Consider the following 16,214-nt stretch of genomic DNA (forward strand, 5'->3'; position numbering starts at 1 on the left):
ATGTACTGTCTTGAAGTGCTTGTTAGGTTTGGTGGGTGGAGGGAGTGACTGGGCCACAAAGCCTATTCCTTTCTGTTTGAGGTGTGCAGTGAACCACTGGAAGGAGCTACATGCGTCTAATCGTCCCTCACAATAGCTGAGACCGTATGCTGCTGGTGCCTCAGATAATATCAGATGTCCAACGAACTTTATCAGTCTTTTACATGTCAGGTTATGGTTAATATCAGAAATGTAGCTATTAGGGTGACGTTTAATGTCAGAGACTCACTGAATTGTTGATGTAAATGTAGCTGTAAACGTGAGTGTGCCCTGTATGAATTTGAATCCCTGAGCTCTGTCTCCTATATAATTTATAGTGGCAGAGGTGGAAGTGAAACCGGCCTCATTTCCACGGCTCCAGTTCACTAACACAACACCAGGGTGGGGAATAATAATAATATAGCAAAATAAAAGCATAATTAATTACATGCTGATGATCATTTACTTCTTATAAAATAAAGAATCACTTGTCCTGCTGCTAGTTAATATCCTGTAGCAGTGTCTACTACACATTGTATGTTAAGTTTAGTTTAGACTAAAGTGTTTATGGTCTCCCCTACTCCACCTTTCAGCAAGTAAACAATGTTTTTTTTTTTTTTTTTTCAGCATCAAGTTTTCAGTAAAAATATATATATGTCAATGGTAAAAGCTCATGAGGCATTTCCTAACTAATATGGACACTACAGTCCCTGTCAAACTGACCTGTGTCCATGTCAACGTGTAACTCGACGCCTTGCTGTGTCGCTGTGTGAGAGCTGAGATCACTCGGTGTGCCAGTCTCCGGGGCTGATGCCTGCCTGCTGCGCCATGAGGGCTAAAGCCTCAGACATGCACAGCAAGGACTGTGTCAAAGTGGCTGTCAGAGTCCGACCGTTCAACAAGGTCAGTGTGGAAAGCTGTCAACCATTTCTTATTTTACGCCATTTCTCCGTGTATATGCCTGATATTTGTTATATATATAACAAATATCAATATATAAAATATCAATATATATTGAAATGTACTGTTTTCTTATGGAATCGCATTCACTGACAAATTACTCTATCCTGCCATATTATACACACGTAATGGAAAAGTAAAAAAATTGCAGAGAATGCTTCGACATGACAAAAATTGTAATAGCTAGTAGCTTGTATTAGTGTTAACAGTAAACTAGAGTACATATTTACAAATGTGTGGGCAAACAAACAGGAGGACTTGACTTGCTGTCAATTACTTTTCTACAAAAAAGATAGCAACAGTAAAATACCGAGTTTAACGTCGAGGCCTGTCCGAGTGCAAAGCCTGTTTGGAACAACTGAAAGTCCAACAGGTGAGATGACTGAAGAAGGATGGAGGACGTCGTGTAGCCCAGCAAAGCTCAAGATGGGTCCGGTGACACTGACACAGCAGCTATTAGATTTAAAGTACTACTTAGTTAGTTATTCGCACACTAAATGACTCTGACATCCTCCATCAGCCTTGTTCTCTCCTCACCCTCCTTCGTTTCCTCCCTCCGTTCAGAGAGAGAGGGACGCAGGCAGCCGAAGTATTGTCTCCATGGTGTCGAGCTCCATCACCATCCAGGACCCACGGGATCCCCAGAGCCGTCGTTCCTTTTGTTTCGACTACGCCTACTGGTCCCACAGCGGCTTTGCACGAGACCGTGGCGGCCTCTACGTGCCCGAAGAACCCGGGGGAAGATACGCCGACCAGGTCAGCTTCAAACATCCTGGTAGAACAGGCAAATATGTTGGTACGGTACAGTGGTGTAGTCTAATGTATTGTAGTGGGTATACTGAACTGTAGGTTATGTGTGTGTGTATAATCTCATAGTGGGGGCACACACACACACACACACACACACACACACACACACACACACTGTGTTTAGGGGGCATATGGGGGTTTCTGGGTGTCCTCCCCCAGGGAAATTTTGAGTGTCAAAGACTTAATTTCCTGCATTTGGATACACTTTTATGCACCAAGATACAATGGAAATACCTTTATTTAGCCTATGTGAAGAAAAAAAAACACAGTTGACAATTCAAACTATATCAGAGTTATAATGGAAAGTATGTTGTTGCGTGTAATTGCGCGTTTTTAAGAGTGTATATGGAAATCCTGGATCTTTCTTAATGGGTATACTGCGTATACCTGTGTGACTTTGAGCAAGACAATACTGATAAGCTCACAAAATACCATCTATACGCAGGACAGTGTGTTCCAGGACCTGGGAGAGGGAATACTGGAGAATGCACTGCAGGTAACAATCACCATATATTAAGTCTCAGAGCGCTGTGTTTTTTGCACCCAAGCTCATTTTTGTGCCATGCTACTTGCCTAAAACCATTTTAGGGTTCTACTTTCTGTCCAATTTAGATCTGTTCTAATAGTAAAAGTCCTAAAACGATGTCTGCAGGGTTACAATGCCACACTGTTGGCCTATGGGCAGACCGGCTCAGGGAAGAGTTACTCGATGGTGGGCTACGGGCCTAACAAAGGCCTGGTTCCTAAACTCTGTGACCGACTGTTTCAGGCCATTAGAGAGAACCAGGATACCAGACAGTGTCAGGTAAAGAGTGTGTGTGGCTGTTTACCAGCACACAGTGCCATGTATGGGTGTGTGGTGGTTGTAAATATTCTGAATGTCTTTGTTCTTGATGTCTACACAGGTCTTTTTCAGCATGTTGGAAATCTACAATGAGCAGGTAACAGCTGGGAAAGCATTGTTGCCTTTCCTTTTAATGATTTGTTTTGTTTTTGTCTTCTTTCTCAGGATATTACATTCATTAAGAAGTCTGTCTTGGTAGATGGCCAGCGCTTTCTCCTTCCTTAATCTCTGTGTCATTTTTTTTTTTTTTGTCTCTCTCCGCTCTGTCCAGGTGGTTGACCTTCTGTCTCGGGGGTCTCGTAATCCAGGGGGGCTCAGAGTCCGAGAGGAGCAGCAAAGAGGCTTCTATGTCGAAGGTCTCCGAACAGTCCCGTGTGACAGCGCACCACAGGTAGAGGGATGATGGAGAGTATGTACAGTGTGTGTATAGAGAGAGAGAGAGAGAGAAACACCTCAACATACAGTGACAAACTGTAAAGGGAAGCTGGATAGACGTTTTACATTCAACTCTGTGACTGCTGAGTGTCCTGCAAGTTTTGCAATCCTAGAATTATGATATAAGAACCGTTAGAAAAAAAGAGCTACAAGGAATGTTTTGGGATATTTCATGTATCCTTCTCTTTGCTCTGTTAGTGTTTTAGTGTTTTGTATTTGGAATCATGTTGAAATGTAGGTGGAGCAGTTAATGGAACAGGGGACCAGGACCCGAACCACCGCTGCCACTCACATGAATGCCAATAGCAGTCGCTCGCACATGCTCATTATCCTCCAGCTCAAACAGGTGAGTGGCTCCACTGTCAGCTGTACTCCATTACATTCCCCACGATTTAGATTTGTCTGTCCCAGTTTCGCCACAGTCAATTTTCGTACTATTTTCTCATGCTCGAGTTATGTCCCCGTATCGTTACATGTGTCAGAATACTATCTTCAGGTTTCTTCAAGATTTTGTTATTGACGTCACTGTCACCTCCTGTCAGATCTTTTCAAAAGAGAGCATCACAAAGCAGTCCAACATCAACTTGGTGGACTTGGCAGGCAGTGAGCGTCAGCGGTCGTCAGGGTCGGAGGCTGACAGACTCAAAGAGGGCACAGCCATCAACCTGAGCCTCACCACCCTGGGCAATGTTATCAGGTTGGCCTGGTGTTCAATTTAATTTTAGTCGCTCTTCCAACTGAGCTATGTGGGCGCCCATATGTAGAGGTTCTCGACATTGTCCTATCAATAAAGGCCTAAAAATACCCAGGAAAAAAAGAAGTTTTATTTAAATTTCCATTCAGTTTGGTTTATCAGTATCTTTCAACTCCTCTTCTCTCCCCCAGCTCCCTCGCTGATGTGGCCGTGGGGAAGAAAGTCGTTCACATACCGTACAGAGACTCAGTTCTCACCAAGCTGCTGCAGTCCGCCCTTGGAGGCAACAGTCGCACTGTTATGGTAACAGACACTTTATAAGAAATAGTGCTAACACACGCTGATGTTGCATTATGTTAATGCAGTTATTTCTTCTAATTGTGGACATCAATCAATTTTCAAGATTGCCACTCTGAGCCCTGCTGATATCTGCTATGAGGAGTCTCTCTCAACCCTGCGCTATGCTGAGAGGTACAACAAACCATGCGTGCAGTGTAACCCATTGTGAATTCAGCAGGTTTCCGCTATAATAAAAAACATGCTAAAACCTATATGGCAATTGCTCATTGTCATGTCTGTCTACCTCTTCCTTCTTCCCCTATCTTTTCTCTCACTCATTTCCTCTGTTCCACCTGAACCCCATCCACATCCCTCACTCGTTGTGTCCCCACCTGCCTCACCTCTTTAGGGCAAAGCGTATCCAGAACCGAGCGGTGGTGAACGAGAGCCCCACTGAACGTCTGGTTAAGGAGCTAAAGGCCGAGAACGCCAGACTGCTGCAACGACTGAGCCGGCTGGGCCAGGAGGGACGCAGAGCTAACGACGAGACCAGTAAGATGCACTTTTAGAATAGAAGAATAGAATTCAGCAGGCAAGGGTCAACACTTAAGTGTGTGTGTGTGTGTCTGTGTGTGTCTGTGTCTGTGTCTGTGTGTGTGTCTGTGTCTGTGTGTGTGTGTGTGTGTGTGTGTGTGTGTGTGTGTGTGTGTGTGTGTGTGTGTGTGTGTGTGTGTGTGTGTGTTTAGAGGAACTTCGTCAGCTGCTGACCCACAATGAGCTCCAGATCAGAGCCATTCAGACTCTATGGGAACAACACCTGCAGGAGGCGCTGAAGGACTGGGAGCAACAGTATGCTAACATCACACAGGTACACACACAGGTACACACACACACACACACATCAGACATACTCAGGAGTGTCTCAGATGAGCTTTCGGAAAACACATGAGCACAGAACGTAAATGCATTTGGTGAAGGTGTAGTGTATAAATACATCTTTGTACATTTACTAAGCTCTTGTCTCTCTTTCCTCTCTCTCTGTCAGGAGAGGAGGATGATGCAGATGCATCCCTACATCCTGAACATCAACGAGGACGCTCAGCTGTCGGGGGTGGTCAAGCTTTTCATTCAGGAGGGTAACTCTGTCTCTCTCTTTGTATCTTTTGTATTGTGATGAATACCTCACTCTCTAGTTCACCACACATTGTAGAGAGGGAGATATTGTGAATGGTGAATGCCAAAGGGGTTAGTAGGCTAGAGAGTTGGATGTCATGTGACTGAGCAGCTTATTATAATCGGACAGACCCATTGCTACAGTTATTACCATGTTTTTTTTTACCATTCATTAATACGGTTTTGTGTTCCAGGTGAATGGGACATCGGCTTGTGTGACTCTTCCCAGAAATCCATCTCTATCAAGGGCTTAGGGTGAGTTGACATCACAGTGGCCCTAATTTATCAACCTAACGTAGAAACCAGCGCAGATATGAGCACAGAAATCATCTTGCGACAGGCTTCACGTGTGATTTATGAAACGTTCGTATCACACCAATCAGAGTGTAAGAATGGTCGTACATTGATAAATGCAGCGGCTGGAAACGATCGTAATTTAAATATCACGCCCCAATATATTCTGGGTTTTGAGGCCTCGCCCCTACAATTCACGACATGGCGAGACGTAATCCGGCTGAGAAGCGGCACTTTTCAGAGGTGGCGATTGAAACCCTGATATCTCAGGTTCATTTGCACTAACGTGTGTACTTTTTGGCAGCCTGAAAACTGGTATTAAAGGCTGTAGAAAGAATGCGGGATGAAAAGAGATCACTGATGCGGTCAACAGTGTTGCCGTAGTAAATCGGACTCCAGCTGAAGTTTAGCCTATTTAATTTATACATCCTTGACGCATTTTCTATAGTCCCAATAGTAATATACATGCTTATATTGCAATCTCTTAGGCCAACATGGTGTACCTATATTTAAATAAACACATGGTAGCGGAGTTTATGCAGTGTCTTTTATTTTACTCGTGTTTTTTTTTCATTAGTCATAACGAGACAACAGCTGAGGGAGAGCGCGTGTCCTCCGCCGCCCACCCCCCGTGCTGGACCACCACCACGACCCTGTCTCCTGACAGCAGAGGGGCTGGGAAAACAAGCCGAAATAACTCGGTCAATGGCAGAAATAAATCGTTCACGACATAGAAATGAAAACCTGAATAATAAATAAAAATGTTGGGCATCGTCATGTTTCCTGTATTGAATATCATTGCCAAACATAACACTATAGGCTACCTTTTAAAAGCGAGGTATAATAATATCCTGACTCCTTCAGTGGGGGCGGTGCTGGACACTGCTCTCTGGGCATCGGGTCATCTGGCTCCATCGCTACATTTATGGCACCCAGTTTCCCTGCGAAATGTTGTGCAGAACCCCACAGGCTAAAACAATGTTGCAGACTTTTTCTGCCGTGTATAGGGTCCCCCCACTGATGCGAGCCATCTGCCCTTAAACAATCCGATGGAGCGCTCCACCGTGGCACGTGTGCGTATGTGTGCACTATTGTACCGGCTCATAGAGGTCTTCTAAAAGAGCCAGATCTGCCATTGCTGATAAGTGATCAACTGATGACTTCTCCTTCTGAAGTCATCAGTTGATCTCCTTCTTAAACTGATTATATGCTGCACTGCAAGGCCACGCTGACTCAGAAACTTGCGTACACGAGTTCAGACCAGACGTGAGATTTGATCGCAGCCTACGCTCACGTTCAAATTGATAAATGCCGAGCTTTGCGTAGGAATCGGCGTACGCCCGTCGTACGCCTGTTTTAGGTCGTACGCACGTTTCATAAATGAGGGCCATTAAGATCACATCAGGGATTGATAGATCTATAGATTAATAGATCATTACAAACCTAGCACAAGTAAAGCAAGATTCAATACAGTTTTATTTATAGTGTAAAATCATAACAGCAGTTATCTCAGGACACTTTACAGATAGAATTTACAGACACCTAGTCTCGCTTTGCCAGACCATCCACACGCTGCGGAACGGAGGAGGGTCTGGCTAGTCCACATAGCATTCCGGGATGGGAAAAAAACTAGCTCTGGTTTATTGGCATTTCTTTAAACCAATCACAATCTTCATGGGTGGCGCTAAGCTCCGCACGGAGCTGCTGTAAAATAGTTGTGCGAGAGAAAAGTCAGATTTGACAGATAAGTCTAGCTAGCTGTCTCAATTTACCCTGCAGATATCTGAGGAGCAGTCAACCATAGTCCTCATAAATCCACTGGAGTTTAAAATTCCAACACAAAGAAAGCGGAAGAAAACGGACATCAATGAAATCCGGCGGAATTTCCTGCGGCACCGGAGCAATCCCGGAAGTGGAACGTCAAGGATACAGACTAACAGACACCCAACAATTCCCCCCCAAGAGCAAGCATTTGGTGCGACAGCGGCAAGGAAAAACGTCCTTTTAATAGCCAGAGAATAGTGACACTCAACAGTCTATACATAATGTCTAAAAGTAGATGTGAATTATGTCATTGAATTGGTTTCCCTGCATTCCAACTAGTGCATGTTAGGATAGGCTGCAGGCCCTGTGACCCTTTCTAAAAATTAAGCAACTGAATACAATTATATGTACACGTATGAAGGCTTAGTATTGTGGAGATGCAAGTATCCCTTATTCAAAATGTGTGTCTTTTTCGGCATCTTTGAGTTTACGCACACATTTATGTCTGCACATGTACGTGTGTTTTTGTGTGTCAGGATCCAGCAGCGTCACGCTGTGTTCAGGAATGAACAGCGGCGGGTAACACTGACCCCGCTGGCAGGGTCAAAAGTCATCGTCAATGGCAACACTGTCTCCCAGACAACTGAGCTGCAGCACCTGGTGGGTGTCAACACGTACACAAACGTTATGATATGACTGTGTGACATGCGCGCACGCGCACGCGCACACACACACACACACACACACACACACACAAAACACCTTTCTCTTTTTATTGTCTCCCTCTAGGACCGTCTCATTCTCGGCTCTAACTGCACCTATCTGTTCATTGGTTATCCCTCTGAGAGGGGCGGGGACGACTGGAGCCGCTACGACTACGACTACTTCCAGTCTGAACTTGCAGCTGCTGAGGGCATCCACCTGGGTACGCTGGAAGTAAACACGTGATAGGCGGCAAAACTGCTTTGCGCGCCGTTCCATTGATTTCCTATGGGGAGAGCGGTGCCGCCCAACTATGCGCTGCGCTACCCCCCGGCGTTGCACACTGATCGGATTTGCTGCTTAGCGCTGCGCTCAAAGTTCAAATTATTTCAACTTTGACCTAGTTGCCGCTGACCTTTCTAAAGCGCAACCAATGAGATAACAGCTGTCATGACCTAGAAACGGGAAATCGCTTCCTTGCAACCCTCAATGACGAATACCTGCGCTGCGCTTTGCTCTGCACCTAGCTGTGCGCAGAGAGCAAATCGCTTATCATGTGTAGGCGGCTTAAAGGAGATTTATTTTTGGAGGGAAACTTGTTAGATATTATTCATGTGTCTGTGTTTAGGTGAGTCGAGTGCTGGGTCCAGTCAGACAGATCCCAGTCTGCTGGCCGTCTTCTACGACTACATCAAATTGATGCCCATGGTGGCCGAGGCCAACCAGATGAGCCAGGAACTGAACAAGGTAACACACAGACAAATGCAGCACATGTTTTTTTAAGGGACTGAGTATCTTTCTGGTTAATATGTTCCTACTGGAGGCTGTTTGTAAATCAAATAACACAGATATATTATGTGTCTCATGTGGTCATGGTTATGTATTAACAATGACTAAACAGCTGCAATTTATCGTCTGCCATGTTTGTAGGGGGTGGAGTTTAAGTTGGAGATCAAGAATCTGGCGCTGTCGGATTCAAAAGGACATGATCTGGAGAAGGAGATTGCTGTCAGAGTCACCTGTATGGGAAGAAAACAGGTTGGTATATCGCTCTTTTTTTTCTGTCTTTCTTTTTGTCACATACGATGATTACTTTTTAAAAATAATTTCAGTGTGGGTTTGAGGGGTCTTAACATTTTGTTTCTTTGTCTAAACTACTGTCACACTCCCTCCCCAGGTATGGATGTGGTCCAAGGCCAAGTTTGTGAACCGCAAATTCCTGATGGAAGAAGCCTACCAGCAGCATCAGGCTGAGAAGAGCGGAGACAATGTAAATCAGGGGCAAGAACGTTTCTCATGTTTTTTTAAATGTAGTAAGAGACTTTACATATTGGCAGAGATGCATAATTTGTGTTTCTGTTTTTGCTGTCCCTTCTTTGAATTTCTGACAATCGGCAAGCATAAACATTTTGTCCTGTTTTTGGTTGTTGTTGTCAGAAAGTAGAGGGGCTGTCTACAGCTGCGTTACTCAGAGATAAAGACCCGTTCTGGGATCCTGTGGAGCCTCTGCTTCTGGGCACTGCTCACCTCTGGCTTCAGTCTCTGGCCTTCCGCATCCCTTTGGAAGAGCAACTTGAGGTACAAACACAGATACACTGCATACAGACACACACACACACACACACACACACACACACACACACACGTGCGTGGGGTGAACACAGAGTGATACCTGGTTGGTAATCTCTGTCGGCAGGTGCTGGGGTCAGAGGGCACAGAGGAGGCCATTCTACAAGCTCAGCTGGTCCCCTGCACCTTCACGGGACTGTATGAGACACACACACACACACACACACACAATTGCAAATAACCCTAATAAAACATATAAAGATATATACCTACCTTCCAGCCCTCTGGGTGAGGATGACATTCTGATCGACCCGTCCGAGTTACTGGGTCGACGACTGGACTTCCAGCTGGTCCTGGAACAGTGTTGTGGCCTCCGCTGGATCAGAGAGGCCCGCAACAGAGGGGTCCAAATTGGGTAAGGCATTCATGTAGAGGCATGGAAGGCACTGAAAAGAGTTTGAAGTACAGGGAGCATACAGAGAATCTGTGTATGGCGCAGGAATATCCAGTACCTTAGGTTGGACGTGTGCCGTTTTCAGTGATTGAAAGTGAGGTGTCATGATAGAAACAGGGAATGTAACTGTCCTCTGGATACTGTTCTTTGTTCTTTCCCCACTCTGCTCAGTTTCAGGTTATTTGACAGCAGCCAGCCTCTGTACTCTCCGGCTGTGTGGCACAACGTCAATCCACTGCTGGATCACAGAGTTCACTTTGCCTCCCTCCACACCTCCCAACGTCTGTTAGACTACCTGCAGAGCAGCGCTGTAGTGCTGGAGCTCTGGGGCCTTCAAGGTGAGGATGAACAGATATGGAATGGATGATTGGCCAAGACTTGCTATGTTTTTTTACAGTATTATTTGCTGAGAGCAGGAGACAAAGTTGGAGGCCTTCAGCTCATGAATTACACTAAATATTTACTACAAACGGTGCATGTAAAACAGTAGTAGTATATAGTACATAGTTATGAATGCTCTAGGTTACACTGCTGTATTATCTCATTTCACAGCAGCAGCCCAAAATGAAAGTAATCACACATTATCCTGCCTTAGTGCTTCCCTCAGGATCGCAGAGATTAGTTGGAGTGGGATGAAAGTGAATTGTAATTGTTGTAATTCTCGCCCTAGTTAGGAAACATTTTAACATTGTTGCCATGTTTTACTATAAGTGTACAAAAGACAAAACAAATAGTCAGAGGTATCATTGAAGCTGCTGTGATAGGTGTTGGTTTTTGGTTTCAGAGGGTTGTACTGACCTCATAGCATCTCTGGAGGGAGTGAGGATGACTACAGAGGGCATCTTTATCATCGAGGAGGCAGGCCCAACACACACTGCAGTGAGTCTGGTGTTAAGTCTGTATTCCTGCGTCAGGAATAGTCTGACGCTCTGACAGAGATACAAAACTATGGTAGAGATACATGTGCAAGCTAATACATTGTGTGTGTGTGTGTGTGTGTGTGTGTGTGTGTGTGTGTGTGTGTGTGTGTGTGTGTGTGTGTGTGTGTGTGTGTGTGTGTGTGTGTGTGTGTGTGTGTGTGTGTGTGTGTGTGTGTGTGTGTGTGTGTGTGTGTGTGTGTGTGTGTGTGTGTGTGTGTGTGTGTGTGTGTGTGTGTGTGTGTGTGTGTGTGTTGCAGCCTGTAGACTCTGCAGAGCCCAGCTGCTCAGTGAGAGTTCTTCAACAGGACTTGGAGGAACTGAAGAGTGTTAATACTTCACTAAGAAAGGAAAATCATAGTTTGAGAGAACAACTCAACGCAGCCAGGAATGGTAACTGAAACATACGTGACACACACCAAGGTCGGAGTTGGTGTGCTGTTAATTAAATGAATTGAAAACACAAATTAAAACTACAGTTTACATCATGTCTATACCCTACTAACTTTTCAGAGTAATTGGACATCATTTAAAAGTTGTTACGTGGCAAAAATATTCCCATTCTTTCCTGACACCGTTCTTCCTCTGTGTGTTAGGTGGGGATAGCGTGCGTGGTCGGTCGGTGCGTCCCAGCTGTGATGCCGAGTTTGCTCGCGCTCTCAAGGTTTTCTACCACAGCATGACCTCAGTCAGGGCTCAGCTGCAGCGCCTGCGCAGACACAGGCCCAGCGTACGTATCACTGTCTGTCTGCAGCTTTAGTAGTGTTACTACAATAAGGCCTTGTTTAAACATTTGATATAGAGAACAATACACAATCAGGCACCCCAATTAACTGGCAGAAGAAAAGTTTTAGTAAGATTACAGTGAGCTCACCATAGTAACTGGTGAGGATTTGAAAAATGTTCCTTCTTAAGTTTCTCAAATTAAAGATTTTTCTTTAAGCTTGGTATGTTTGGAATGTGACAAAACCGTCAGGAATTTCATTACAGTTTTTTTTTCGACCGTGGGCTGAAGCCACATGTGCGAAACTCTAACTCCAGTCTGCACAGCAGCAGTTCACGTGGACCAAACTCTAGTTGGTTTTTCATTGCTTGAACACAGTTTTCAAACTCTGCAAACTCTCTCTACACACTTATCCCATGACTTCAACCACAACGTGCACAACACTGTAGATTTACAGCACTTTGTTCAAATGCTAACACACTGCTGTCAAAACTGTTAACCACACATTCAAAACAGAATAGATTTCAACCTGGTGCCTATCAAACACTGCTGATTGCAATTTTAGCTGAAAGCCTAAGTAGGTGTCTTGTTTTAGACTAGTTAGTGAACATATACGGTATTTATACAGAGAAAGCTCAGAAAGCCTTTTTGTATACAAACACCAAATAAGAATGAAACAATTATACACTACCTTTTGAGAGAAACAGGTAAAAGAGCAAAGATACCAATATGTCCAGGTAAGATGTCCGAGGTTATGTACACAGCTATAAAAAAAGAAGTGAAAAACACTATATCTTTACTACAGTATATACTACTGCGTTGTTACTGTTTTTCAGAAAGTAATGGAGGTGAAAGCAATGGAAACACCACATTCATTTGTATTTAGAGATGATGCAGACATCTAATGTGATGAAGAAAACTCGCCACATGATGCTGGAGAGAGACCGGATTAGTCACACTATTCTTTGTTACTGTTATGTACCTTTTAGTTTTTTTTCCAGTTATTCCATAAATTACTAGAGACAAAATACTATATTGAAGCAAACTGCTGATTTTCATTCCTTCTTGTTTACCTTATGTAAAAATTGGTATATTACATAAAATCTATATCTTTTCTTTAAAAAGAAAACTATTGAGTTGTGTGAAGTCACTTCAATAGTTCAAACTGTAAAGATGAGAACGTTTGTAATTTGTGTATTGGTGTTTGATGCTAGTGTTTTTACCCTCAGTGCGTTCTGAGTGACAGTGTGTGTGTGTGTGTGTGTGTGTGTGTGTGTGTGTGTGTGTGTTATCTAGGTGAGGAAGGTTCATAGTGTCTGGCTGCACTGAGCCTGTTCTGAGACGTGTGTGAGGAGTTGTGTTGCTGTGAATGAGTTTTGCAGGTGATGTGAACTGTTTAGCTCAGGTGACTGTTGGTAGTGTAGACTGTGGTTTGAGTTTTGCACACATGGCTTCAGTTGTGCCCAGTGTTGTTTAGCAATCGAAAAAAAACAACAACTGTAAAATCTTTTCATCAAAAGTTATTTTTTAGAAAAACCAGCTGTACAAGAAACATTTTTTTTTTAAAGTCATGGAATTTACAATCAGGTCTGCAGTGAGTTGTTTTTATAATGATGAATGTATTTTGGTTCTCTATTTGGAAAAGTACAAAGTAGAATCAAGAGTGAGTTGCTAATATTAAGCCCTAGAGTCTAAAGTACATGATGTGTATGGATACCTGTTGATGCTAGTTTTGAGGCTAGGTGTTCCTGTTGTTTCCAGGAGGAGTCCGACCTGCTGGGGCTCAGGCTGTTCATGGACGAGCAGAGTCGTCTGCTGAGGGACTTCTCCGAGCAGCTGGAACAGAGCGTCTCCACGCTCAAACAAGATGTAGCAGCCATCGTCCGCCGCAAACGAGAACGATCTGGAATCTGGTCTTGACTGAGTAACATTTTAGCTGTTACTAAGAGCTTTACTGTGTTGATTCTAAAACCACATTATGGCATTGGTAAAAAAAAAATCAGCTTAAAGGGGAACACCACCAACTGTATATTAACGATTTTAATGTTATTTGTATTATGTATTTATTACTTGTCCGGAAGAATAAATACACGTTTAGTATGAACAGAATAACAAAAGCACTGAAGTCTATAAAAGGTTTATTAGACTGCATGTAAAAGAAGTCATTACAGTCCCAAACTGCAAATAAATTAAAAGGCAAATACAACTCAAGTTTCACATTATATTCTTTATAACCATCATTGATACAGGTCATATTCTCAAGCGACTGCAGCTCACTGAGGCTGTATCACAGCATGACATCAGAAACCACGGAGCAAGGAAAGCTTCTCTTTGTCATGTCTCATTCTGGGGGACTAATATTACTGATCACAGACTTAGGTGAACTTACAAGAATAAGATATTTATAGCTGAAAAGGGGAGATTTCATCTTGAGTTCAATGACAGTGTTTAACACAGCATCTTTCGCTTTAATGTCCACTTCAGAGGTAAAAGCACAACGGTTAATGTTTGTAACAACTTGCAAGAGTACAGACAGTTGCTGTAGGTCCAGAACAGATTAGCGTGGGCACATTTACAGGAGGAGAGGCAGAAGGCAGATGTGAGGCAGATTAGTCATCAGATAGGATGGAGAATATCTGCACAACAGATACTGTATGCAGGCAGGTAAGTTGACAGTAGGGGGTTGGTCATGAGAAACTTAAAACTGGTGCAGGTGTGTGTGCAGAGAAGGCTGAGGGTACAGGTGAGGTAGGTTAATATGGTATTTAGGGATTGGGAACAAAACACAAACTTTTTTTTTTACAATATACACTTCCTGTAACATTTACTTAAACGTAAAATGATGTCAGAAAAAATGTTGCAATTAGCGAACATTTCCGTTTCTACAGTTTCACTGCCAATTGTCTGCACCTCTTTGGGTAAGTTTGAGTTTGATTTCTGAACAACAACACAAACAAACACGAGCGAAGAGCATGTACAGTAGCAGTTTAGGTACATATCAAGTACAGTTGGGAAAATTACATTAGAAAAAAAGCACTTGCTCTCAAAAAACAACCTTTCAGCCTTGTGTGTGTGACAGATTGCAGGATAGAGCACTGTTATCAGTTTTCATTTTAAAATTAAACTCCAGTCTATACAGCCATTAATCTTGAATGGAAATATAAATGTGTACCTGAATTTATCAGCCAACTCTTATCTGTAACCTTTTAGATTCTGTGACAGATTGCTTGGCTGACAACTGATCGAACATGTAATCGGCTGATTAAACTAGTCTTCTAGCTTTTTTTCCTAAACTATCTTTTCTGTCTGTCAGGCTAATGTGTATATTCAGAAAAGTCTGTGGTTAAATGTTTTTTGGAGGCCAATGTGAGTGTGTGTCTACACATTATTCCGTCTCATTTCACCCGACCATGCCCGTATTATATCACCATCTTTCTGACTGAAACAACCCTTTTACATTCTGGGTTGCTCAAATCTTTCAGCTCCCTCCATTCATCTTTCTCTGTTCACCACTGGAGTTAAAACATACATGACCACTTGTATCTCCATTTCTCACTCAGTCTCACACACACTCACTAAAGCTTTCAGCAGCGGACGGACAATTTTCACAGTATAAAAATATTCACTAAACCACAGAGAGGTCCACGATTTCACATTAAGCCCATATTTATCGGTCTCTGAAGCCACACAAAGATAAACATCTTTCATTAAGAGTTGCAGTCTATAGCAAACAAAGAATGAGAATAAAGTCTCAGTCAAGACTGAGACTCAAATAAGTCAACTTTTATGTGAGACATTACCAAGACAGTGGGCAAACCAGTTAAGATGGTCACAAAATCAATACTTCACATATTTAAAAATATTCAGGTAGGTCCTGCAAGATGGTGATCCATCCCACTTTTTCAGTTTTTCCTATCCAGTGCTAGCTCTGGTTTACCTGGGCTCAACCAAAACGATCCCTGAATAAAGTCAGCATCACTAATGTCATCAAGCGTCTGAAGAGATGGATTTGTTCTTGTTGCCTGTTTTAGTCGTCTGCCGTGTAACTTCAAAACATTATGTAAACAAACTTCAGCTTTACAGTGAAACTAAACAGAATCTATGAGAGATGAGTCAAGTTCACTGGCTAAACTTTTAGCGACACTGCTAACAAAGCAAGGAACTTAAGCCCAAAATCCACACCACAGCCCTCACTGGTACATTCTCCACCTTAACAGAGGAAAACATTTACACACAGACGGGTGTGTATCAGCAGAGGGCAAATCTTCCTTTGAAAGGCATCGAAAGCATCCTTCCAATAATCTTCTCTTCTCAGGCACTGGTGCCGTCTTTCTCAGCAGCTTGGCTGTCACTTCCCGTTGTTCCGTGGGTGATGAGGGTTGATGGGGCCTCAGATACGTCTCGCTGGCTGCCGTGCCTTGAGTGGCCGTCTATCTGATGGAGGCTGCTGTGAGCGGAGAGCGGGTGGTCCAGACGTGGCATGCTGCCATGGAAACTGCGCTCCTCTGTACCTCGGCAAACCATAGTATCACTCCTGGGACAGGAGAGGCCAGGGGAGAAAGACTTAGTTTAATCAT

At 43.5% G+C, this 16,214-nt stretch overlaps 2 protein-coding genes across 5 annotated transcripts in view; one reads left to right on the forward strand and one right to left on the reverse strand.

The window, feature by feature from the left end:
* The first annotated feature begins 747 nt into the window (after positions 1–747).
* kif28 (kinesin family member 28) lies at positions 748–13,843 on the forward strand. Of its 2 annotated transcripts, none has more exons than XM_028573827.1 (27): positions 748–921; positions 1,543–1,734; positions 2,234–2,284; positions 2,441–2,593; positions 2,694–2,729; positions 2,904–3,023; positions 3,306–3,413; positions 3,610–3,764; positions 3,953–4,064; positions 4,165–4,232; positions 4,450–4,592; positions 4,787–4,908; positions 5,086–5,176; positions 5,408–5,468; positions 7,808–7,931; positions 8,061–8,196; positions 8,602–8,720; positions 8,904–9,011; positions 9,151–9,243; positions 9,411–9,551; positions 9,670–9,740; positions 9,823–9,957; positions 10,168–10,334; positions 10,781–10,875; positions 11,174–11,306; positions 11,510–11,643; positions 13,399–13,843. In XM_028573827.1, the coding sequence occupies exons 1-27, from the start codon at positions 829–831 to the stop codon at positions 13,555–13,557; spliced, it is 3,120 nt and encodes a 1,039-aa protein (XP_028429628.1). In that variant the 5' UTR covers positions 748–828; the 3' UTR covers positions 13,558–13,843. The 2 variants fall into 2 exon arrangements, with proteins under 2 accessions (XP_028429628.1, XP_028429634.1); XM_028573833.1 differs by lacking the exon at positions 748–921 and adding an exon at positions 1,056–1,351.
* LOC114552789 (frizzled-3) overlaps positions 13,759–16,214 on the reverse strand; it is a 36,318-nt gene continuing 33,862 nt past the window's right edge. For all 3 annotated transcript variants that reach the window (XM_028573862.1, XM_028573844.1, XM_028573854.1), the window contains exon 11: positions 13,759–16,171. In XM_028573862.1, coding sequence (XP_028429663.1) covers positions 15,949–16,171 — 223 coding nt within the window. In that variant the 3' untranslated portion in view covers positions 13,759–15,948. The remainder of the gene's footprint in view (positions 16,172–16,214) is intronic.

Source organism: Perca flavescens, chromosome 1 (genome assembly GCF_004354835.1).
Source record: "Perca flavescens isolate YP-PL-M2 chromosome 1, PFLA_1.0, whole genome shotgun sequence".
Taxonomy (NCBI): domain Eukaryota; kingdom Metazoa; phylum Chordata; class Actinopteri; order Perciformes; family Percidae; genus Perca; species Perca flavescens.

Excerpts from the sequence above, each read along its gene's own strand:
- kif28 (XM_028573827.1), top strand. The coding sequence starts at position 829 with ATGCCTGCCTGCTGCGCCATGAGGGCTAAAGCCTCAGACATGCACAGC. Across the intron at positions 2,730-2,903 it reads TGGAAATCTACAATGAGCAG|GTGGTTGACCTTCTGTCTCG; the intron begins GTAACAGCTGGG and ends CGCTCTGTCCAG. Across the intron at positions 3,414-3,609 it reads TTATCCTCCAGCTCAAACAG|ATCTTTTCAAAAGAGAGCAT; the intron begins GTGAGTGGCTCC and ends ACCTCCTGTCAG.